Raw genomic sequence first — 24,903 nt, forward strand, 5'->3', positions numbered from 1 at the left:
TCAGTCCAACTCGTCCATGTCGAACAGATATCTCAACCTAATCTAGACCCAGTTACCAGCACTTGGCCCATATCCCTATATACCCATCCAGATGCATTTTAAATGTTGCAATCGTACTAGCCCCAATCACTTCCTCTGGCACCTCATTCCATACACACACCACCTTCTGCATGAAAAAGTTGCCCGTTAGGTCCTTTTATATCTTTCCCGTCTCACCCTAAACCAATGCCCTCTAGTTCTGGACTACCCCACCCTAGAGAAAAGACCTTGTCTATTTATCCTATCCATGGCCCTGTGAGGTCACCCTTCAGCCTCTGATGCTCCAGGGAAAACAGCCCTAGCCTATTCAGCCTTTCCCAATAGCTCAAATGATCCAACCCTTGTAAATCTTTTCTGAACCCTTTCAAGTTTCACAGTATCCTTCTGATAGGAAGGAGGCCAGAATTGCTGCAATATTCCAAAAGTGGTCTAACCAATGTCCTATACAGCTACAACATGACCTCCCAACTCCTATTCTCAATAGTGTTGGGTATTCTAAAAGGTATTAAGGTGGACAAGTCCCCAGGTCCAGATGGTATCTATCCCAGGTTACTGAGGGAAACAAGAGAGGAAATAGCTGGTGCCTTAACAGATATCTTTGCAGAATCCTTGAACATGGGTGAGCTTCCAGAGGACTGGAAAATTGTTGATGTTATCCACTTGTTTAAGAAGGATTCCCATTTGGAAGAAAATGGGCTTATCAGTGATAGGCAACATGGTTTTATGCAGGGAAGGTCATGTCTTACCAACTTAATAAAATTCTTTGAGGAAGTGACAGAGTTGTTTGATGAGGGAAAGGCTGTAGATGTCATATACATGGACTTTAGTGAGGCATTTGATAAGGTTCCCTATGGTAAACTGATGGAGAAAGTGAAATTGTATGGGGTCTAGGGTGTACTAGCTAGATAGATAAAAAAAGTGACTGTGTAACAGGAGACAAAGAGTAGTAGTGGAGTTGAGTTTCTCAAAATGGAGAACTGTAACCAGTGGTATTCCACAGGGATCCGTGCTGGGACCACTGTTGTTTGTGATATACATAAATGATCTGGAGGAAGGTATAAGTGGTCAAATTAGCAGATGACACTAAGATTGGTGGAGTAGATAGTGAAGGGGACTGTCAGAGAATGCAGCATACTATAGATAGATTGGAGAGTTGGGCGGAGAAGTGAACTCCAGATGGAGTTCAATCAGGCAGATCCAACTCAAGAACGAACAGTATGTGGAAAAATTCAGGGGAAAATTGATGTACAGAGAGATCTGGGTGTTCAGATCCATTATACCCTGAAGGTGGCAATTAATAGAGTAGTCAAGAAGGCATTCGGCATGCTTTCCTTCATCAGATGGGGTATTGAGTACAAGAGTTGGCAGGCCATGTTACAGTTGCATAGAACTTTGCTTCGCCCTTATTTGGAATACTGCGTACAGTTCTGGTCGCCACATTACCAAAAGGATGTGGGTGCTTTAGAAAGGGTGCAGAGGAGGTTCACAAGGATGTTGCCTGGTATGCAGGGCGCTAGCTATGAAGAGAGGTTGAGTAGATTAGGATTATTTTCATTAGAAAGATAGAGGGTGAGGTGGGCCCTGACTGAGGTCCACAAGATGGTGACAGATATAGACAGGGTGGATAGTAAGATGCTTTTTCCCAGAGTGGAGGACTCAATTACTAGGATCACGAGTTCAAAGTGAGAGGGGAAAAGTTTAAGGGAGACATGCATGGAAAGTCCTTTACGCAGAATGTGGTGGGTTACTGGTACATGTTGCCAGTGGAGGTGGTAGCGGCAGGCACGAAAGCGTAATTTAAGATGTATCTAGACAAATATATGAATGGGCAGGGAGCAGAGGGATACAGATCCTTAGAAAATAGGCGAAAGGTCTAGATAGAGGCTCTGAATTGCCGTAGACTTGGAGGGCTGAAGGGCCAGTTCCTGTGCTGTAATTTTCTTTGTTCTTTGTTCACACTGGACGCAAGAAATTAGGGAACTAACATGGAAGAAAGTTACAAGGGAGAAAACTATGACTGTGAATTATAACTGGAATACACCAAAGCAATATAAAGCTTTGGGAGGATGGAGATGAACTATAATAGTCAGCATCATATAATCATGACATTCCCCAGTTTCAAATGGACTGTTGGTGTGGCAGAATTGTGTGACACAATCTTTCTATAAGCACAGGAAATGTGCAAGACTTAAATCTACATAAAAATACATTACAAACACAATAAGAAGCCAGGAGGGTGGGATTTTGTGAGAAAATTGGATCCGGTTTTAAAGTTCTGTGCAGGGATGAAATAACACAAGACAAGAATCTATGGGACCATGCCAAAACTTGCAGTTAAGTTTGAGACTTGCATCAAAATATTGTAAATGTTATGTGAAAAGAATTAAAGCATAGCATATACTGTAAATATGATTTACTTTTCATTATGAATGCAGTGCATAAACATAATACATTTTTCCCCTGCACTTCACTTGTAATATGGACTGGGATGTGGAGGGGCTCCTAATGATCCCAGGGCTCCAAGAAATCTTAACCCAATTTTCTGCTTTTGTTGTTCTCAGCAATAGGACCTGCAACAATATATCTATGAAGGCTAGTCCGAGGTAGGACCTGGAGGAATACATACTGAGTTTGTACTGTCACATTGGGCTGCTTTTGCAGCACTGTGTTTGTCCTTTACAGTGATTCATCTTAATAAGATCTATTTTATTTCTTAATACTCAGCAGGTCAGGTGGCACTTGTGGAGAGACAAACAGAGTTTACAGTGCAGATACCTTTCCCTTCATCAAAATTGGGAAAAGTTGGGAATGTAATAGTGTTAAACAATTGAAAGTCACATGGTAAATTATATTAAACGAAGGATCACTAAATCAAAGCAAATGCTACTTTAGGATAGCATTGTTAGAAACAATGGGGCAACATCTGTAAGGGAACCCACTCTTTAAAAAAAATGCTAGTGAAACAATGGAAAATTCAGATAATTAATATAGAGAGCCAAGCTTCCAATATATATGATACAAAGCCCGATAATATAGCTTCTGCACTTGAAAGTGATTGAAGGTAGACTGTGGTTGATGGTTTAACGTTTATGGTGGATGACTGAGGGAAATCATTCATTATTTCATATGATCTAGTTTATGATGTGAAATGCTACACATGGAAATTATTTCAAACTGTAAGTGGACTGAGATGAGCAGTTGAAGAATGAATAAAGCATCATACTCCCCCTACTGGACAATCTGGAAAAAAACAATACATGCTGCAGGGCTTTTGCCCGAAACGTCGATTCTACTGCTCCTCGGATGCTTCCAGCACCACTCTAATCTAGACTCTGGTTTCCAGCATCTGCATGTGAATGTGATGCCATCCATGTGCAAATTGAATCCCATATTAAAACCTTTACACCGCTGAGGCCAAACGCCAGCTCGCAGATACCTCCTCCTACTGCCCCCTTGACCATGACCCCACCCCCCACCACCAAACCATTATCTCCCAGACCATCCATAACCTCATCACCTCAGGGGATCTCCCATCCACCGCCTCCAACCTCATAGTCCCACAACCCGCACCGCCCGCTTCTACCTCCTGCCCAAAATCCACAAACCTGACTGCCCCGGCCGACCCATTGTCTCAGCCTGCTCCTGCCCCACCGAACTCATCTCTGCATACCTCGACACGGTCCTGTCCCCCTTAATCCAAGAACTCCCCACCTACGTTCGGGACACCACCCATGCCCTCCACCTCCTCCATGATTTTCGCTTCCCCGGTCCCCAACGCCTTATCTTCACCATGGACATCGAGTTCCTGTACACCTCCATCCCCCATCACGAAGGACTGAAAGCCCTCCGCTTCTTCTTTTCCCACCGTACCAACCAGTACCCTTCCACTGACACCCTCCTTCGACTGACTGAACTGGTCCTCACCCTGAACAACTTCTCTTTCCAATCCTCCCACTTCCTCCAAACGAAAGGAGTAGCCATGGGCACCCGAATGGGCCCCAGCTATGCCTGCCTCTTCGTAGGATGTGTGGAACAGTCCATCTTCCGCAACTACACTGGCCCCACCCCCCACCTTTTCCTCCGCTACATCGATGACTGTATCTGCGCGGCCTCGTGCTCCCACGAGGAGGATGAACAGTTCATCCACTTCACCAACACCTTCCACCCCGACCTCAAATTCACCTGGACAGTCTCAGATTCCTCCCTCCCCTTCCTCGACCTATCTATTTCTATCTCAGGCGACCGAATCAACACGGACATCTACTACAAACCGACCGACTCCCACGGCTACCTGGACTACATCTCCTCCCACCCTGCCCCCTGTAAAAACGCCATCCCATTCTCCCAATTCCTTTGTCTCCGCCGCATTTGCTCCCAGGAGGACCAGTTCCAAAAACGTACAACCCAGATGGCTTCCTTCTTCAAGGACCGCAATTTTCCCCCGACGTGGTCGACGATGCCCTCCACTGCATCTCTTCCACTTCCCGCTCCTCCACCCTTGAGCCCCGCCCCTCCAACCGCCACCAGGACAGAACCCCACTGGTCCTCACCTACCACCCCACCAATCTCCATGTACAGCGTACCATCCGCCATCATGTCCGCCACCTCCAAATGGACCCCACTACCAAGGATATATTTCCCTCCCCACCCCTATCAGCGTTCCGAAAAGACCACTCCCTCCGTGACTCCCTCATCAGATCCACACCCCCCACCAACCCAACCTCCACTCCCGGCACCTTCCCCTGCAACCGCAGGAGGTGCAAGACTTGCGCCCACACCTCCCCCCTCACCTCCCTCCAAGGCCCCAAAGGAAACTTCCATATCCGCCACAAATTCACCTGCTCCTCCACACACATCATCTATTGCATCCGCTGCACCCGATGTGGCCTCCTCTATATTGGGGAGACAGGCCGCCTACTTGCGGAGCGTTTCAGAGAACACCTCTGGGACACCCGGACCAACCAACCCAACCACCCTGTGGCTCAACACTTCAACTCCCCCTCCCACTCCACCAAGGATATGCAGGTCTTTGGACTCCTCCATCGCCAGACCACAACAACACGACGGTTGGAGGAAGAGCGCCTCATCTTCCACATAGGAACCCTCCAACCACAAGGGATAAACTCGGATTTCACCAGTTTCCTCATTTCACCTCCCCCCACCTTGTCTCAGTCAAATCCATCGAACTCAGCACCGCCTTCCTACCCTGCAATCTTCTTCCTGACCTCTCTGCCCCCACCCCAGTCTGACCTATCACCCTCACCTTGACCTCTTTCCACCTATCGCATTTCCGACGCCCCTCCCCCAAGTCCCTCCTCCCTACCTTTTATCTTAGCCTGCTGGACACACTCTCCTCATTCCTGAAGAAGGACTTATGCCCGAAATGTCGATTCTCTTGTCCCCTGGATGCTGCCTGACCTGCTGCGCTGTTCCAGCAACACATTTTCAGCTTTGATCTCCAGCATCTGCAGACCTCACTTTCTCCTCCCATATTAAAATATTAACATAGAAAGTAATAATATTGCACAAAATAATATTTGTGAAATACGTTCCTCTTCAATGTTCTAATTTTACTGTGTTGCATTGATTGCTGATTTCTCTCGATCATAACTGAAAAATGAATGTGTTTTTGAAAAATTGAAGTCTTTTTAACTTTGGATCAGTTAATCAGGTATCAATAACAAGAATCTTTTTAACAGATTATTGATATTGAGAAAATTAGTTTTCATTATTTTAAAGGCATTTGTGAAACTTCAATATTGCAATTTAATTATGGTATGGATTTTGAGGAAATATTAAAATTTTAATGAAGTAAAAATGGTAAATGTCAATATCACACTTTAAATTATAAACTGAATATTGACTTTTGAAATGATTTGGTTGGTAGACGTGTGCAGTAGCTCCACTGCAGATGTTAACTCTGGAATACCACAGGGTAATAACAATGACTGCAGATGCTGGAAACCAGAGCACTCTGCCTGTATTCCTGATGAAGGGCTTTTGCCCGAAACGTTGGATTTTCCTGCTCCTCGGATGCTGCCTGAACTGCTATGCTTTTCCAGCACCACTCTACTCCAGAATCTGGAATACCACATTCATGATCAGCAAGACCCAAACTTCTGGCAATACAAGTGTAAGACTAGACCATTTCAAAAGCGCTTATTCATTTATTCCAAGGGTACTTCATAGGAATGCTATAATATAAGGTATAACTCCAAATAACATTAAGCATATTATTTGGACAAATAGCCAAAAGCTTGAACTAAGAGTTGGGTTTTAAGACATAAAGGGAGGAAATTCCAAAGGTTAGGACAAGGAAGCTGATGGCACCACCAAGCATGTATCAATTAAGATTGCGAATGCACAAGCGACCACAATTAGAGCAGTACATATATCTCAGTGGTGTTGGAAGAAAACACAGAGGTAGAGAGGACCAAGGCTATGGAGGAATTTGAAAGCAAATGGGAGAATATTAAAATAAAGATACTGTTTGACCGGCAGCCAGTGTAGGTTAACACATTCATAACATAATAAAATGCTGCAAATTGAGACAAGTTCAGCAGAGTTTTGGATGACCTCACGTTTACTGAAGATAGAATTTGTGAAACCAGTCATGAGTGTGTTGGAGTAGTTGAGTCTAGAAAAAAAACAAAGACAATGATGTACTAAATGTCCTAAATAGCAATATACTATGTTAAGCCTTGGCAACTACTACCAGAGGCAAAAGTACTTTTTTCTCCTTAGTGCTTTTCTTACCGATGTTTCCTATACCATCTGTTTCTGCTGTACACAGTGCTAAGCATCCGAGGTGTACAAGAAGAAGAGCCTCCAGACCCACAGCTGATGAGACTGGATAATATGCTGTTGGCTGAAGGTGTGTCTGGGCCTGAGAAAGGTGGAGGATCAGCGGCAGCTGCAGCGGCGGCAGCAGCATCGGGTGGTTCACCAAATGATAATTCCATTGAGCATTCCGACTACAGAGCCAAACTGACACAAATTCGGCAGATTTACCACTCGGAGCTGGAGAAATATGAGCAGGTATGAGCTACATTATCAAATAATGTGAAAGTTTATGTAGCCCAACATCTAAAATCTATCAGATTTACTCCATTTCAAACTTCATGTCTGCGTTTCTCAAACAACTCCATTCTCTGTTTTTAAAATCAATTCAAACAAAGAAAGGAGTTCAATATAAAATATAAACGGAAAATGCTGAAAATATTCTGCAGTCTGGCAGCATCTATGGAGAGAGAAACAGTTAACATTTTGAGTTGAATATGACTTCTTCAGAACTGAAATAAATGCTCGGGTTGATTAACTGTCAGACAGTAAACCACTTCAGTCAATTGATCTGCAACTAGCTCCTACTTAACTTCTGTAAGGTGACATATGATGTGCTCCTTAATTGTAACAAAAGCCAAATGGCATATTTATTTTAAACAGCACTCTTTTGATTGTGCATAAACAGCCACTGGTATCTAAAGTTAAATTGATCTAGTAGAGTTTTCCCATTTTACAGAATACAGTGTAGATTAGAGAAAGTTTGCCTCATCCCTACATCTATCATTAAAAAAACACATTTCTGCATGTACTTTATGTCAACCTTTTTTCATTTTAATTCTTTTGAGTACCTATATATGGGTATTCTTCTTGTTGTTGTGCAATAAAAAGTTATATTATAATGGCACAAGCCAATCCAAAATCCAAGAAAAGTAACATTTTGTCTACAGGGAAAGGAGCAATCACTAGATTCTTGTATCATTATTCATATTCCAGATTGTAGAAATCTCCCTTTTGCCATCAGACTATACCAATGATGACTGCTTCACTTTGTAACTCTGTTTTTTTTTTAACATACTCCCATTTGAACTTTCGACAGTTTCAAGAGTGTTACAAATACATTTACTGGATTACTTGAAAACATAGCTGTTCAAAATTCTGCATAAAACATGAAAATCACATTAAATTAAGGAGAGAGATAAAATATTAGGGAGATGTTTTATAACAACATACTGGGTGCTTGAAAGCAAGTGATGGTGGGTATTGAAGAACTTCCTAATGGCAAAAATATAGGATAAACACAATCATATGAAGGATTCAGTCTTAAGCATAAAGACTGGTGCAGTACTTTCTACTGCAATATCAGTTGAAGCATAATCTATCACACAGAGAGTACCTGAACCCTAAGTACTCAGAATTTCCCACACCAACTGATTAATAGATGCAGATAAATTAAAAATGAGGTAGTTAGCACCCATTCTTGTATTTCATCTTATGAATCCCTTGTTGATGCATAATCAAATCCTGGTGTGTTGTATTTACAGGCATGTAGTGAATTTACCACACATGTTATGAACTTGCTTCGCGAACAGAGTCGGACCAGACCTATTTCACCAAAGGAGATTGAGCGTATGGTTTCTATTATCCACCGAAAATTCAGCACCATCCAGATGCAGCTAAAACAGAGCACATGTGAAGCGGTCATGATCCTACGCTCTCGTTTTCTTGATGCAAGGTAGGATGGTACTCGGATTCAAGCCACAAGCATTCTCTGGTAAACCTGCTCAAATAGTTGAAACAGCTTTGTTATCATCATTAATTAAACTAAAAATATGTGCAAACAGTTTGAGATGATGTTGTTAAATCTAACGATCCATTGGTATGAATCTATATACACCTGGCATTTTCTAGAATATAGAGGCAAAATCTTTGGGAAAAGTTGTTTATACTTGTTTGCAAGCAGATAATGCAATTTGCAGAGAACGACGACCTGACCATTAATTATGTAATTAGATTTATAGAGTCATAAAGCATAGAAATAGGCCTTTGGCCCAACATGTCTATGCTGACCAGCAAACTTCAAACTATACTTATTCCTGGCATTTTAAGTGCTCATCCAAAGGCATATCTCCTCATAACTAAGACTTTCCAACCTAGGCAATATTCTGGTGAATCACCCGTCCTCTCCAGTGCAATCACAACCTTCCGAAAGTGCAGTGACCAGAACTACACACAATGTTCCATTTGTGGCCTAACCAATGTCTTATAAAGTTGCAAGAATAATTCCCTGCTCCTATACTCAATGCCATTGCTAATGAAGGCAAGGATCTAGCATGCCTTCTTCACCACCCTCTCGACCTTTGACAACTTCAGGTATCTATCGATTTGTTCCTCCTTACTCCCAAAAGACCTAATATCTATTGTGTAAATCCTTCCTTTATTATACCTCCCAAAATACCTCACACTTATCAGGATTAAATTTCATCTGCAATTTCTCTGTCCAATTTATCAGTTGATCAATATCAGATTGTAGCTTGAGACCATACTCCTCACTATCAACAACACCACTAATTTTCATTTTAGCTATTCTAGTTTTTTATTATTCATTCAAGGAATGTGAACATCACTAGCTGGGGCAGTATTTGTTGCCCATCCCTAGTGCCCTTGGTGATGGTGAACTGCTTTTTTGAACCACCATTGTCCATTTGGTGTAGGTATATCCGTAATGTTGTTAGGGAGACCAGCATATTGACCAAATGAAACAAACAATTTGATAGATATTTGTTTCAAATTAATAGTATATTTAAAATACTTAGCCAATATTTATCAATATTTTGTTTTCATTCACTCATGGGGCTTGGGGTGCTGCTGACTGGACAGCATTTAAAACCCATCTCTAGTTTCCCTTTAGAAGGAGGTGGTGAGCTGCCTTCTTGAACTATTGCAGTTGCAGTCCATGCACTGTAGATTAACCTACAATATCCTTGGGGAGGGCATCAATAACATCATGAATCTGAAAAGTAATTAAAAATAAAACCAAAGCATTGCAGTTGCTGGAAATCTGAAATAAAAACAGTGCTGGAAAAACTCAGCAGCTCTGACAGCAGCTCGGAAAGAGAAACAGTTAATGTTTACTGTCTGATATGATTCTTATTCAGAATAAATGTTGGTTAGATCCTAAAATGACATTAGTACAAAAAGGTAACATTTGGGAACAGTATGGCTGTTGGTCAAAACTCCAGTTCAGTCTAACCATTATAATAGATTTTAAAAAAGTATTTGATAAGGTGACAATATTAGTTAGTATATATTAGTGCTGAGTAGTTGGGCATCGATAAATGGTACTGTGGTAAAGGAGGCAAGCTAATCCTCATTTCATTGTTTCTAATCACAGATGATGTTTTTGGAAGCCTAGCTTGTATAGCATGTGCAAAATAGGATGTGATTTCTCTACTCAAGCTACACTCGTACATCTTCGGGTGGATGCATAAAGTCAGGTTAATTTGTTATGCAGTTTAGTCTGTTTGTTTTGATGATTTCTGCTTATTGTAGTGGGACAGGTAGATAAAGTGCTTCAGAAGGTCTATGGTATATTTCCCTTTATTATCTAAGGCATGGAGTTCAAGAACAGAGGTATTATTCTGGTACTGTGCAAAATATTGGAGATTTAGATTAGATTCCCTAACAGTGTGGAAACAGGCCCTTCGGCCCAACAAGTCCACACTGACTCTCCGAAGAGTAACCCACCAATGCACACATGGACAATCTAGCATGGCCAATTCACCTAACCTGCACACCTTTGGAATGTGGGAGGAAACAGGAGTACCTGGAGGAAACCCACTCAGATAAGGTGCAACCTCCACACAGACAGCCCAAGGCTGGAATCAAACCTGGGACCCTGGCGCTATGAGGCAGTAGTGCTAACCACTGAGCCACCGTGCTGCCATTTACTAGATGTTACTTAAGCTGGAGAGTTTTAATTATGAGGAGAGATTGGATAGTCTGAGATGGTTTTCCTTGGAACAGACGAGACTAAGGGGGGACATGATTGAGTTGTATAAAATTATGAGGGTAGATAGGAAGAAACCTTCCCTCTGGTGGAGGGAGTAATGCAGGAGGCATAGTTTAGGAAAGGAGCAGGGGGTTCATACGGGATGTGAGGAAAAGTATTACTTACCCAGAGTATGATGGGAATCTGTAATTCACTGCCTGTAATGGTAGAGGCGGAAACCCTCCTTGATTCCAGTTTTGCTAAGGCTTCTTGATGTCACATTCGCTCAAATGTGGCCTGGACTTTGAGGGTTGTCAGTCTCACCTCACCTCAGCTCTTTTATCCATGTTTGAATTGAGGATGTGATGAGGTTAGCAACTGAATGACCCTGGAGGAACCCAAACTGGGCATCACTGCGCAAGTTATTGCTCAGCAGGACTGTTGATGACACCTTCCATGGCTGTTGGTCAAAACTGGCTCAAAAATCCTCCAGTTCAGTCTATCCATTATAATAGATTTTTTAAAAAGTATTTGATAAGGTGACAATATTAATAAGTATATATTAGTGCTGGGTAGTTGGGCATCGATAAATAGTACTGTGGTAAAGGAGGCAAGCTATTCCTCATTTCATTGATCAAGAGTAGACTGATGAGTCAGTAATGGCCAGGTTGGATTTGTCCTGATTTTTATGTATAAGACATATCTGAGCAATTTTCCATATTATTGAGTAAATGTCAATGTTATAGCTGGAACAACTTGGTTTGGGGTATGGCAAGTTCTGGAACAAATGTTTTCAGTACTATGGCCAGAATTTTGTCGGGACCCATAGTCTTTGCAGTGTCCAATGCCTCCAAACTTTTCCTGATACCGTGTGGCGTGAATCAAATTTGTTGAAGACTGGTATTTGTGATGCTGGTGACCTCTGGCAGAAACCGATACTTTGCCTTGGCATCTTTTTCCAGATAGTAAGAATACGAGACCATCTCTGATAACTTACTTGTCTCCTTCCATACCACTACTTTAAGTTTTCACCCGTGGAAAATAAGATATCCTTCCATCTTTCCCTGCTGTCAAGAGCTTTGCAATCTTACTCTCAAACTCATAAATTTTCCATTTCATGCTTTCCACTCTTCAATTCCCGAACTGCTGTTGATTTACCGACCTAGGTTTTCATTTGTTTCTCAAAAAGACTGTCAACCTCATTCTTCTTTATCAACCTTCTCGCGTTGCCTCTGTTTCTAATCTCTTAATTCTGACAAACATAACAGAGCTAGCCAAAGTCACAAATGACATCACTGTGGTCTTTCATCATTGTTGGACTCCGTAGCATTTAGCAACAAACCTTTCCTTGTTTGGCTGAATGAAACTGTATAAAATGTGGTTCCTCTCCTACATAGTCAAACAGAACTTTAACTTTAAAGATATGGTCTAGCCCCAGAGACTTCCTTCAGACCTCTTCTTCCCTAAACTCTGTTACAACATAGAACGTTATATAACAGAAACAGGACTTCCTGCCCACCATGTCTGCGCTGATAATGTCTACCACATCCCCTGTCAGCGGATTCCAGACACTTACCACCCTTTTTGTAAAACACTTGCCTCTCACCTCTCCTTTAAAGTTGCCCCTCTCACCTTAAACCAATGCCTCCTAATATTTGACATTTCCACCCTGAGAATAAGACTGTATCGATACCTCTTGAGATTTTATATAATTCTATCAGATCATCACTCAGCCTCCACAGCTCAACCTAATTAAGTCCAAGTTTTTCCGTCGCCTTGTTATAATTAATAAACTCCAATCCAGGCAATATTCTGGTAAACCTCTCCAGCATTCTCTCAAACGCTTTCACATCCTTCCTGTACCTTGGTGACCAGAACTGCACACAGTACTCCAAATGTGTCTTAACTAAAGTTTAATACAGATGCAGCATGACTTGCCAACTTGTCTACTCAATGCCTCCACCAACAAATGCATGCAGGCATCTGCCTTCTTTACCACCGTTTCCACCTGTATTGCCAGATCAGTACTTAGGAGAAAGTGAGAAGGGTTGGATATGGGATGAAGTAGGGGGAGGGGATATTTGGAAACTCGAGAAGTTGATGTTGATGCCATGTGGTTGAAATGTCCCAAGGTGGAAGATGAGGCATTCTTCTGCCAATTGGCGGGTGGCTTTGATTTGGTGGTGGAGGAGGCTCAGAACTTGCATATCCTTGGAGGAGTGAAAGGGGGAGTTGAAATGGTTGGCCACAGGGCAATGAGGTTGTTGTGTGTCCCAGAGATGTTTCCTGAACTGCTCTGCAAGTTGGCGTCCTGTCTCCCAATGTAGAGGAGACCACATTGAGAGCAACTGACACAGTAGATGAGGTGGGTGGATGTGCAGGAGGTGTGGATGCAGGTTTTATACCTTGTGCGGTGGCAAGAGAAGGTGCCAGGTGTGGAGGATGGGTTAGTGGGGGGCATGGTATCCGGAGATTAGTAGGCTGGGAGGTGAGGGGGTTCTATCCTTGTTACGGTTGGAAGGGTGGAGTTCAGGGCGGATGTGTGGAAAGTGGCAGAGGTGGGCTGAAGGACATTGTTGATCACATGGGAGGTGAAATGAAGGTCCTTGAAATAAGAGACCATCTGGAATGTCCTGGAGTGGAATTGCTCCTCATGGGACCACATATGGCGGAGGTGGAGGAATTGGGAGCAAGGGATTGTGTTTTTAATGGAGGGTGTGAGAGGAGGTATACTCAGGATAGCTGTGGGAGTTAGTGGGTTTGAAACAGATGTGTGTGTTGAGTCAGTCACTGGAGATAGAGACGGAGAGGTCCAGGAAGGGGAGAGAGATAGTCCAGGTGAACTTAACTTCAGGGTGGAAAATGTTTGTGCAGTTGATGAACTGTTCAAACTCCTTATGGGAGCATGAGGTGACACCGATCCAGAAATCAGTCCAAATGTGGGTGATGTTGCCGGTGTAACTATGGAAGATGGACTATTCCCTGTGTCAGGAGTGTGGTGGAATACTCCCCACTTGACTGGATGAGTGCAGCCCAACAACACCATCCAGGACAAAGCAACCCGTTTGATTTGCACTGCATCCACAAACATCCACTCCTTCCACCACCGACTCTCTGAAGCAGCAGTGAGTGCTATCTATCTGACGCATTGCAGAAATTCACCAAAGATCCTCAGACAGCACCTTCCAAAGCCACAACTACTTCCATCTAGAAAGACAAGGACAGCAGATATATGGGAACACCACCACCACCTTCAAGTTCCCTTCCAAGCCACCCACCATCCTCCTGTTTCTCCACTGTTGCTGGATCAAAATCCAGAAACTCCCCCGTAATGGCATTGTGGGTCAGACCACAGCAGGTGGACTGCAGCAGTTCCAGAAGCCAGCCTACCACTACCTTCTCAAGGGCAACTCGGGATAGGCAGTAAATGCTGGCTAGTCAGCGATGCCCACATCCCACAAAAATGAATTTAGAAAAAAACCTGCTGTATCCTTTGACAAACTTGTTTACTATCCATAACTCCACCAATTTTCATCCAAATCTTACAAACATAGAACATAGAACAATACAGGCCCTTCTGCCCACAATATTGTGGTGAACATTTATCTTAATCTAAGATCAACCTAATCTACACTCCCCTCAATTTACTGATGTCCGTGTGCTTGTCCAGCAATTGCTTAAGTGTCCCTAATGTCTCTGACTCTACTACCACCGCTGGCAGTGCATTCCATGCACCCACCACTCTCTGTGTACCTCTGAATCTACCTCTGACATCTCCCCTATACCTTCCTCCAATCGCCTTAAAATTATGACCCCTCATGATAGCCATTTCTGCTCTGGGGAAAAGTCTCTAGCCATCAACTCTATTCATGCCTCTCATTACCTTGTATACCTCTATCAAGTCACCTCTCTTCCTTCCTATCTCCAGTGTGAAAAGCCCAAGCTCAGTCCACCTCTCTTCATAAGACAAGCCCTCTAATCCGGGCAGTATCCTGGTAAATTTCCTCTGCACCCTCTCTAAAGCATCTACATCCTTCCTATAATGAGGCAACCAGAACTGGACACAATATTGCAAATGTGGTCTAACTAAGGTTTAATAGAATTGCAGTAAAACCTCGTGGCTCTTATACTCAATCACCCTGTTAATGAAAGCCAAAGCACCATATACCTTCTTACTAACCCTATCACCTTGGGTGGCAACTGTTCCTGCACACTGCCAAGAATCCTGTCTTTAACCCTGTATTCAGCATTCAAATTCGACTTTCCAAGATGAATTACTATGCGTTTATCCAGCTTGAACTCCATCTGCCACTTTTCAGCCCAGCTCTTGCTTCCTGTCCATGTCATGTTGTTACCTGCGACACTATCTACACCACCACCAACCTTTGTGTCATCGGCAAACTTCCGCTTTCTTCATCCAATTCATTTGTAAAAACTTCAAAGAGCAGAGGCCCAAGAACAGATCCCACTGGTCACCACTGGTCACTGAGCTCCAGGTGAAATACTTTCCATCCACTATCACTCGTTGTCTTCTTTCTGCCAGCCAATTCTGTATCTAGACAGCCAAGTTTGTCTGTATCCTGTACCTCCTAACTTTTTGAATGAGCCTACCATGGGGAACCTTATCAACTGCCTTATTGAAATCCATACACACCAAATCCACTGCTCGACATGCGTCAACTTGTCTTGTCTCATCCTCAAAGAACTCAATAAGGCTTGTGAGGCATGACCTGCCCCTCACATAGCCATAGTCACTATCTTTAATCAAACTATGTTTTTCCAAATTGTCATAAATCCTATATCTCAGTATCCTTTCCAGTACCTTCCTTACCACGCATGTAAGACTGACTGGCGTGTACTTCCCAGAGATTTCCCTATTCCCTTTCTTGAACAAAGGAACAGCATTCACCTCCCTCCAAGCAGCCGGTAATACTCCTGTGGAGATTAAGGATGCAAAAATCATCTCTAGAGGCCCAGCAATCTCATTCCCCCCTTCCTGCAGTAACCTTGGATATATCTGGTCTGGCCCTGGCGACTTATCCATCTTGATGCTTCCCAGAATTTCCAGTCGATCTACTTCTTTAATATCCATCTGTTCAAGCCTATAAATCTGGTCGACGATGTTCTCACTATCAACGAGGCATCTCTTTCCAGTGAATACTGAAGCAAAAACTCATTTAGAACTTCTCTTATCTCTTCAAACTCCAGGCACAAGTTCCCTCCACTATGCTTGATCAGCCCTACTAGAACATAGAACATAGAAAAATACAGCGCAGTACAGGCCCTTTGGCCCTCGATGTTGCGCCGTTCCAAGCCCACCTAACCTACACTAGCCCACTATCCTCCATGTGCCTATCCAATGCCCGTTTAAATGCCCATAAAGAGGGAGAGTCCACCACCGCTACTGGCAGGGCATTCCATGAACTCACGACTCGCTGAGTAAAGAATCTACCCCTAACATCTGTCCTATGCCTACCACCCCTTAATTCAAAGCTATGCCACCTTGTAATAGCTGACTCCATATGTGGAAAAAGGTTCTCATGGTCAACCCTATCTAAACCCCTAATCATCTTGTACACCTCTATCAAGTCATCCCTAAACCTTCTTTTCTCCAATGAAAACAGCCCCAAGTGCCTCAGCCTTTCCTCATACGATCTTCCTACCATACTAGGCAACATCCTGGTAAACCTCCTCTGCACCCGTTCCAGTGCCTCCACATCCTTCCTATAGTATGGCGACCAAAACTGCACACAATACTCTAGATGCAGCCGCACCAGAGTCTTATACAACTGCAACATGACCTCAGGACTTCGAACTCAATTCCTCTACTAATAAAAGCCAGTACGCCATATGCCTTCTTCAAAGCACTATTTACCTGGGTGGCAACTTTCAGAGATCTGTGTACATGGACACCAAGATCCCTCTGCTCATCCACACTACCAAGTAACCGACCATTAGCCCAGTACCCCATCTTGTTATTACTCTTACCAAAGTGAATCACTTCACACTTACCTACATTGAACTCCATTTGCCACCTTTCTGCCCAGCTCTGCAGCTTATCTATATCCCGCTGTAACCTGCCTCATTCTTCCTCACTGTTAACAACTCGACCGACTTTCGTATCATCCGCAAACTTGCTCACCCAACCTTCTAGGCCCCTCCTCCAGGTCATTGATTATTCTGATTATTCTCTGATTCCTCACATACATGTAGAATGCCTTTGGGTTTTCCCTAATTATTCCTACCATGGCTTTTTCGTGCCCTCTCCTAGCTCTCCTCAGTCCATTTTTGAGTTCTTTCCTAGCTACCCTGTAATCCTGTAAAGCTATGATAGATCCTTGCTTCCTTAACCTTAAGTAAGCATCCTTCTTCCTTTTGACGAGAAGCTCCTCTGCTGTTGTCAACCAAGGCTCCTTCATCCTTTAACAGCCTCCACATTTCTGTTGTGCCTTTCCCATAGAATATTGTTCCAATGTATACTCCACAGCTCCTCTCTAATAGCAGTATAATTTCCCTGTCCCAATTAAATAACTTCCCATACTGTTTGTTTGTATTCCTCTCCGTGGCTATGGTAAAGGTAGTTGTTGTTACTGTATCGAAATGCTCTCCCTCCGAAAGATCTGACACCTGGCCTGGTTTGTTGCCTCCCTAGTTGGCCTATCTATATGTTGAGTCAGGAATCAGTCCTGGAAAAAATCAGCTCCATCCAGACCATCTGCACTAAGGAAGTTCCAATCAATATTGGGGAAGTTGACATCACCCATAACAACAACTTTGTTACATCTGCACCTTTCCAAGATCTAAACACCCAATAAAGTTACTGCTCCTTTGCTATTACTGACTTCCACCCATACTGACTCAGTACACAAACCCTCCTCAACAACCTTTTTTTCTGCAGCTATGATTCACTTTCTAATTAACAATGCTACTCCCCCTACTCTTTTACCCCCCCCCATTCTTTTTAAAAGATGCCCCAATGATCCAAATATCTGAAGCCAGCCCTGTTTAGCTGCACTTGCTCCGTGTTCCTCTCCTCACAAGCGTGTGGCACTGGTGGTTACTACTCTGCTCAACCTGCTTTTTAGCTTCCAACCTAACTCCCTGAATTCATTTTTTAGATTGTCATACTTTTTCCTGGCTATGTCATTAGTAGGTTAAAATCTTCGAGGAGAAAGTGAGGACTGCAGATGCTGGAGATCAAAGCTGAAAATGTTTTTCCAGCAACACATTTTCAGCTATGTCATTAGTGCCAACTTCTGGCTGCTCACAGAGGTCCCAGTGCTGATCCTTGAAGAACACCACTGGTCACGGACTTCCAGTCAGAAAAATGCCCCTCAACAAATACTCACAGCGCTAGGGATTACGTTCTATTCTACCCTTGGGGACTGTCTATGTGGAGTTTGCACGTTCTCCCTATGTCTGTGTGGGTTTTTTCTAGGTGCTCTGGTTTCCTCCCACAATCCAAAAGATGTGACGGTTAGGTGAATTGGCCATGCTAAATTGCCCATAGAGTTTGGTGCATTAGTCAGAGTGGGTGGGTTACTGTTCAGAGGTTCGGTGTGAACTTGTTGGGCCAAAGGGCCTGTTTCCACACTGTAGGTAATCTAATCTAATCCAATCAAATACCTTCTGTCTGCTATGATGAATCCAATTTTGTTTCCAACTTACCAACTCACTGTGGATCCCATTTAATCTTCTGGACAGTCTATCATGAGGGAACTTGTCAAATACTTTAGTAAAGTCCATGTAAACAACATTCACTGCTCTTTCCTCATCAATCGCCTTTGTCACTTCCTCAAAAAACTCAATCAAATTTGTGATACAAGGCCTCCCCTACACAAAGCCATGCTGATTATCCCTAATAAGTGCATCTTTTCCAAATGTGAACAAATCCTGTCTGTAAGAATCTTCTGTAACAATTTCCCTCACTAATAATTTCTCTACCACTGATGTCAGGCTCACCTACCTATAATTTCCTGATCTAACAGACATTTTATGCCTTTGATCTACTTAGGTTAGACTTGCTGAATATTCTGCCCAGAACCATCTGCATCTCCACGTTTCCTTTAAAGATGCTCCCCAAATCCATGTTGTTACTCAAAGTTTTTCAGCATTGCCCCGAGCCTCCTGGCTTCGTATCTGTTAATGAACTTCTTTGTGTTTCAGAAATTTTCAAATTATCAGTTAGATTTTGTTTGTACTGATTCCTATTTACTGCAATTATTTTCAATTAGATCATATTTATTTTTATTCCTGATGGTAATTTGCATTATTTTGATGCATCTGATTCAAAAATATTGAATTTGTAGTCATCTGCCATTGTTTGACTGCTTATCTTGGAAATACCATCCAAAGCTACAATTAGAGTGACTACAGCTTGTGTTAATTCAATCAATAAACAATTGGCCTCAATATTGTATTTGGTCGAATTTCTTTCTCCAAAATGAACCTTGGCAACCTATAATACATGTTATACCATTGAACCAAAGCCTCCAGTGTTACAATCCAGTTGAAGACCATAAATATTTAACTAAACATTTGAACACTTTCTTGGAACCGATACAAGATTTTACCTTTTTTAAGACATAACACAAACTTTATATAAATAAATAAAACAATACAAGTGTGAATAAGGTATTGGTATAGGTTATAACTACATGTTATGCACACAGGTTTATTTCTCCCGAGAATTCTTCTCCAAGTCACATCAATTTTCAAATTATTTACTTCTGTAGGAATCACCCTCCTCTGGAGAATTCTCTTCAATACGTTTCAAGTTTTTTTGCAGTAAGACACTGTGAGTTCATCTGTAATTTTTCCATTAGCTTCAAATTAGGGAATCATTCAAATTTTGTTCCCTCACAGGGTTTAAATTGAGATTAAATCTCACCCACCTTTCTTGCAGCACCGAAGAATTTTATGAAGATTACAGTACAGATATTTGTAATTTCATCTACTTTAGCCATCATGGAATCATAGAACCTCTACAGCATGGAAACAGGCCCTCTGAAAAGCATCCCCAATCCCCACTCTATCCCTGTAACCTTGAATTTCCCATGATTAACCCACTGAGTCTGCACATCCCCGAACATTGTAGACAATTTAACATGGCCAATCCACCTAATCTGCACATTTTTGGACTGTGGGAGGAAACCGGAATACCCAAAGGAAATCTGCGCGGACATGGGGAGAATGTACAAACTCTACACAGTCACTCGCCTGAGGGTGGACTCAAACCCAGGTCCCTGGTGCTGTGAGGCAGCAGTGCTAACCAATGAGCCACCATGCCACCCGTAATCTGTAACTGAGCTGTGTTGCTGCACAAGGTCCAAACTGCAACTAAACTCTCTCAACAAGAATATCTAGATAAATTGAAATCATCAAACTGAGTCAGATCTCTCAATCCTTAACCCACAGAGTATCAAGGCTGTTACTGATGCAATTTGTGTCAGATTAACATTATCTCGTTTCCCCATGATGACATCAGTGCTGTAAGCTGGGCAGTAAGCTTCGCCAAAATAGATGGCTTTCCCTAGGCATAGGTCCCTATAGACTGGATACATGCTGTATTGAAAGAACCATATCACAGTGAGGTAGATTACTTGAATTTATTCTATTTGGTCAATGTACATGTCGTCTGTGATCATTGGTACCACATCTTTGAGGTCTCTACCAAGTACCTTAGGAAGCTGCCAAGATGCCTATATGCTTGATAACTCTCTCAGCTTCCTCCTTAATTTCAAAGGTCTGATGCATTACGAGGATAGCCTCTGGGTTATCCTTTGCAACTAAGACCTATGACTTCAGAACACAATCTTTGTATTAAGGTTGAGCATAGATACAATATAGCCCATTCTTCAACCATGGAACAGATGATTGACCTCTTGAAGATGAAGTTCTGATGCTTGGATCAGTCTTGGAGTTTTACAGTTCACTTCAGACAGTGTGTTGCAAAATTGTTGTGGAGCAGTAAGAGAGGATATGATGGATGCTGAAGAGCTGGGAGAGTTGCGGCATGCTTCAGAGGAGGAGGATGATGACTTTGAGCAGGAAGAACAATCACCTTCACCATGCTGTAGTGGCACAACATTGAGTATAACAGTTTAAACATTAATTAACACCTACTTCCAATGGATCTGAATCAGGCAAAAGTCAAACAGGCTGTGCTTATTCCTTTGTTTTGCTGTTGGAATCACAGAGTCCCTACAGTGCAGAAAAAGTCCAGTCAGCCCATCGAGTCTGCACCAACCCTCCAAACAGCATCCCACCTAGACCCAGCCTCAGCCCCCTATCCTGTCCTTGTAACTCCATCATGGTCGATCCACACTACAGATAATTTACCATGCCTAAGAGGTTGACTAAACTTGGACTTTTCTCTCTGGAGAGAAGGAGGAAGAGAGGTGACCTGATTGAGCTATACAAGGTAATAAGAGGTAGGGACAAAGTGAATAGCCAGGGCAGGATTGACTGGCACAAGGAGTCATAGTTTTAAGATATTAGGAGGAAGGTAAAGAGGAGACGTCAGGGGTAGGTTCTTTACGCAGAGAGTTGTGAATGCATGGAATGCATGGAATGCGTTGCCAGCGGTGATGGTGGAAGCAGAGTCATTAGGGACATTTAAGTGACTGCTGGACATAGACCGCAGTGAATTGAGGGGTACATAGGTTAGGTTATTTTATTTTAGATTAGGAATAATCCTCGGCGCAACATCGTGGGCCGAAGGGCCTGTTCTGTGCTGTACTTTTCTATGTTCTATGTTCTATGTCCATCCACAAAACCTGCACATCTTTGGACTGTGGGAGAAAACCAGAACACCCAGAGGAAACATGAACACCCAGTGGAGACTCACATAGACACAGGGAGGGCTTGCAAACTCCACACAGATATTCACCTGAGGCTGGGACTGCACTGTGGTGCTGTGAGGCATCAATGCTAACTGCTGAGCCACCATGCTGCCCGTGTTGTTCAACAAAAGTTAATATTAACAACTTATTGAAGGCATTTTAACAGGATATGCTCCCAAATTTAACAATTACAAAATATTATCCTATGCTAGGCATTAGGGATAGTCGCACTCATTCAGATTTATTCAGAGGTCTAATATGGCCTAAGGACATACAGTGTTAAAGACTGGTAGCCTCTGAACTAATTCTTGTATATGTAGTTACGATGACTGTCAATCAGACAGGTGATAATGTGAAGCAGCAATACACGATATGAACTTCTACTTCCCCTAATAATACTAGAGGAAGGTTATATATGTTTTTCTTGTTCCTCTGATATATTCTGTATAGGATTCACTGGGCTTGTTAATAACCGTTCCCAGAGATTGGAAAATCATCTAATCAGTTTCATTGGAAGATATTTAGCCTGATTCTGCTAGCTTCTATTTATGCATATCTTTCATCTATGCATACTCTTTAAATGTTTTCCCAGAACTTTTCAGCAGGGGTTTCCACAGATGTATCTGACTTCTAATAGGGAGAAACGATCTTGCACTATTATCCTTCAGTGATTCAGATTCCCCTAATCCATACTGTCTAGAAAGGATATCTGATAGATGTAATTTAGTTGAATTTTCAGATTGCAAAGGTTATTAAGTAGCAAGTGTAAGACTTCTTCAAAGGTCAGATATCCTGGTTCCTTAAATATCTCTTAACATTGCACTCGGGAATATTCTTTTTCCTTTGCACAGTGTTAACAAAATCAGAAATGTATGTCTTTGAAATCAGGGAGTTCTAACAGCAAAAGTCTCTTGTGACTAGTTGCAAATAGTCTTTCTTAGTTTAAGCTTGACAAGTTTTTCTTTTCATTTTTGTGTTCCTAGCTTGCACCATGGAACGCGTTGAGAATTTGAATCAAAGAGTTTTACTCTATGGAGTTTGTGAGTTAGGATCTCATCAAAAGTTTGATGAATGTCTGATGTGAAGAAGACCAACATTTTACTTATGACAGTAGTAATTTGTATCAAAGCAATTGATGAGTTTTAATGGTTTGTTAGGTGAAATAAATGGGAGAGCCTTACTTAATAATCAAGAGGCTAAATCTAACGATGCCCCAAAACAGGTGCAGTGATCATGATGTGAAGTTAAGCCCATACCAATGTCAGCTTTATACTGTTGTAATTTTTTTCTTAGTCTATCCAGCACTAACCATGTTGTTGATTGAAATTTGAGCTGGAGAACAATATCATAAATTGCTAGCATCACTTAAAGCCAGCCTGCACTGCTTAAATTTCTCCTCATCTCCATCTTAAATGGGAAGCCCTTTTTTTAAATAATGTCCCCTAATTCTAGTCTTGTCTATAAGGACAAACCCCCACTCAGCATGCATCCTGTGAGATCTCACAAGATCTTATGTTTAAGTAAGATTAGCTGTCATTCTTCTAAAATGCTTTGGATTCAGGTCCAACCCATCCAACCTTTCCTCTGTGGACAACCCCTTTATACTACGAATTAGTCGAGTGAACCTTTTTCTATACGGACAACCCAGTTGAAAAAGAGTATTTGGGTTCCCTTTTGTTTGTCTCCTGTATGGACCTACTCACTGTGTATCTGGTAACAAAGTCTGTCCCCATCCCTTCATGATGGCAAGATTGTTTGCAGCATATCCTGATGAATCTTGACATCTACTTTGGTATAGCAGGCTTCTCCAGAGTAATTCAGGCAGTGAAAGTGTTGTTTAAGTGCACTATTGACCTGCACCTCACATTTCATGTGACAACATGATCCTCAATGTGTACAAGCTGTGCAATAAATGTATGCATACTGCACAGGCGTAATCAGCCATGTAGTCAATTGATAGCTCTTGTCACCCAACAGGCAGTGTTGGCTTGCCTTGGTGTCTCGCACACAGGCAGCATAATGGCATATTGGGCTGGCGGAAAATGCAGCACTATGAATACTGTCAAGACACAGAATAATGACTTGAATAATCTGCTGCTGCTGCTAGCTGGGTACTGAGAAAATGGTATCTCTGTCAGTTCTGTTATCGGGCATTTGACATCTGTAGTCTAGAAAGCGATATGCAACCAATCAGTAGCATGCTGCAATATGAAGAAGTCTGCAATACAGATAGTTCTTGTACAATGCGATGCTTGCGTTCTTGTGCAACCCTGCATTATAGAAAAATTGCATTTTAGAAACAGCGCTTAAAATATTGACAATATAATCGTGTTACAGTCAACACACATTTTAAAAGTTCATGCTTTAGAAACAGTGTCCCTAATTCGGCCATCATGTTACAGCGAATTTGCATTGATGAAACGAGCGTTATAGCAGAACGATTTGTACTAGTAGAGACTCCTGATTGCTCTGACTGTTTGTCTCTTAGTAGGTGAAAATGAAATGCAGTTAGCTCTCAACAAATAGAGAGAGTCAGTAACCTCATTCATGGAACATTGGATGACCTATAGCAAAATGTTGCAAATATCTCCAACTGCAGCCTGAAAGGAACCATAATGAGTATCCTTCTTTCTGTCCTTCAGCTACCTCTTTCAGCAACATTTCCTGCTCTGTGTCACTTTTGTTCAACTTCTAAATTGCACTGACTTCCAAGAAGGTTGATTATTAGTGAACCTATGCATGGGAGCAACTGATTTGTGGATAAACTTTGAAGTCAGCAAAAAGCCATTAAGCACTGTTGCATCACTCCCTGTAGACTTTTTGGATCTTTAAACTATTGTACAGCCAATAATCACTTGTGGAATTCTAGCAACAACCTGAAGAAATTAATCAACAACTAATTTGTAAGCAATTTAAGGTCCTTTTAAAAAGTACTGCTGTGTGTTCTTAGTAATCAGTGTTAAAAAATAATCACACAACACCAGATTATAGTCCAACAGGAAATACTAGATCTTTGTGCTATAAATTCAGTGTCTTACGATCCTGCACCACTAGCTACCTGATGAAGGAGCAGAGCTTCGAAAGCTAATACTTCCAAATAAACCGTTGGGCAATAACCTGGTGTTATGTGATTTTTAGCGTTGTCCACCCCAGTCTAACATCGGCACCTCCTCATCTTTATTAATCAGCTATCAGTTTAAATGTGCTCAAATGGTGAACATTTACATATGAGCACAGATGAATACCTAG

The 24,903-nt window shown here is 42.2% G+C and overlaps 1 protein-coding gene across 8 annotated transcripts in view; it reads left to right on the forward strand.

Moving 5' to 3' along the window:
• The window catches only part of LOC122552150 (pre-B-cell leukemia transcription factor 1-like), a 621,501-nt gene that overhangs the window by 434,969 nt on the left and 161,629 nt on the right, over window positions 1–24,903 (forward strand). For all 8 annotated transcript variants that reach the window (XM_043694652.2, XM_087983510.1, XM_043694655.2 and 5 more), the window contains 2 exons: window positions 6,833–7,077; window positions 8,364–8,554. In XM_043694652.2, coding sequence (XP_043550587.1) covers window positions 6,833–7,077; window positions 8,364–8,554 — 436 coding nt within the window. The remainder of the gene's footprint in view (window positions 1–6,832; window positions 7,078–8,363; window positions 8,555–24,903) is intronic.

This window comes from Chiloscyllium plagiosum, unplaced genomic scaffold (assembly GCF_037043375.1).
Source record: "Chiloscyllium plagiosum isolate Xiang-an unplaced genomic scaffold, Cpla_swu_hap1 HiC_scaffold_45, whole genome shotgun sequence".
Classification (NCBI taxonomy): Eukaryota; Metazoa; Chordata; class Chondrichthyes; order Orectolobiformes; family Hemiscylliidae; genus Chiloscyllium; species Chiloscyllium plagiosum.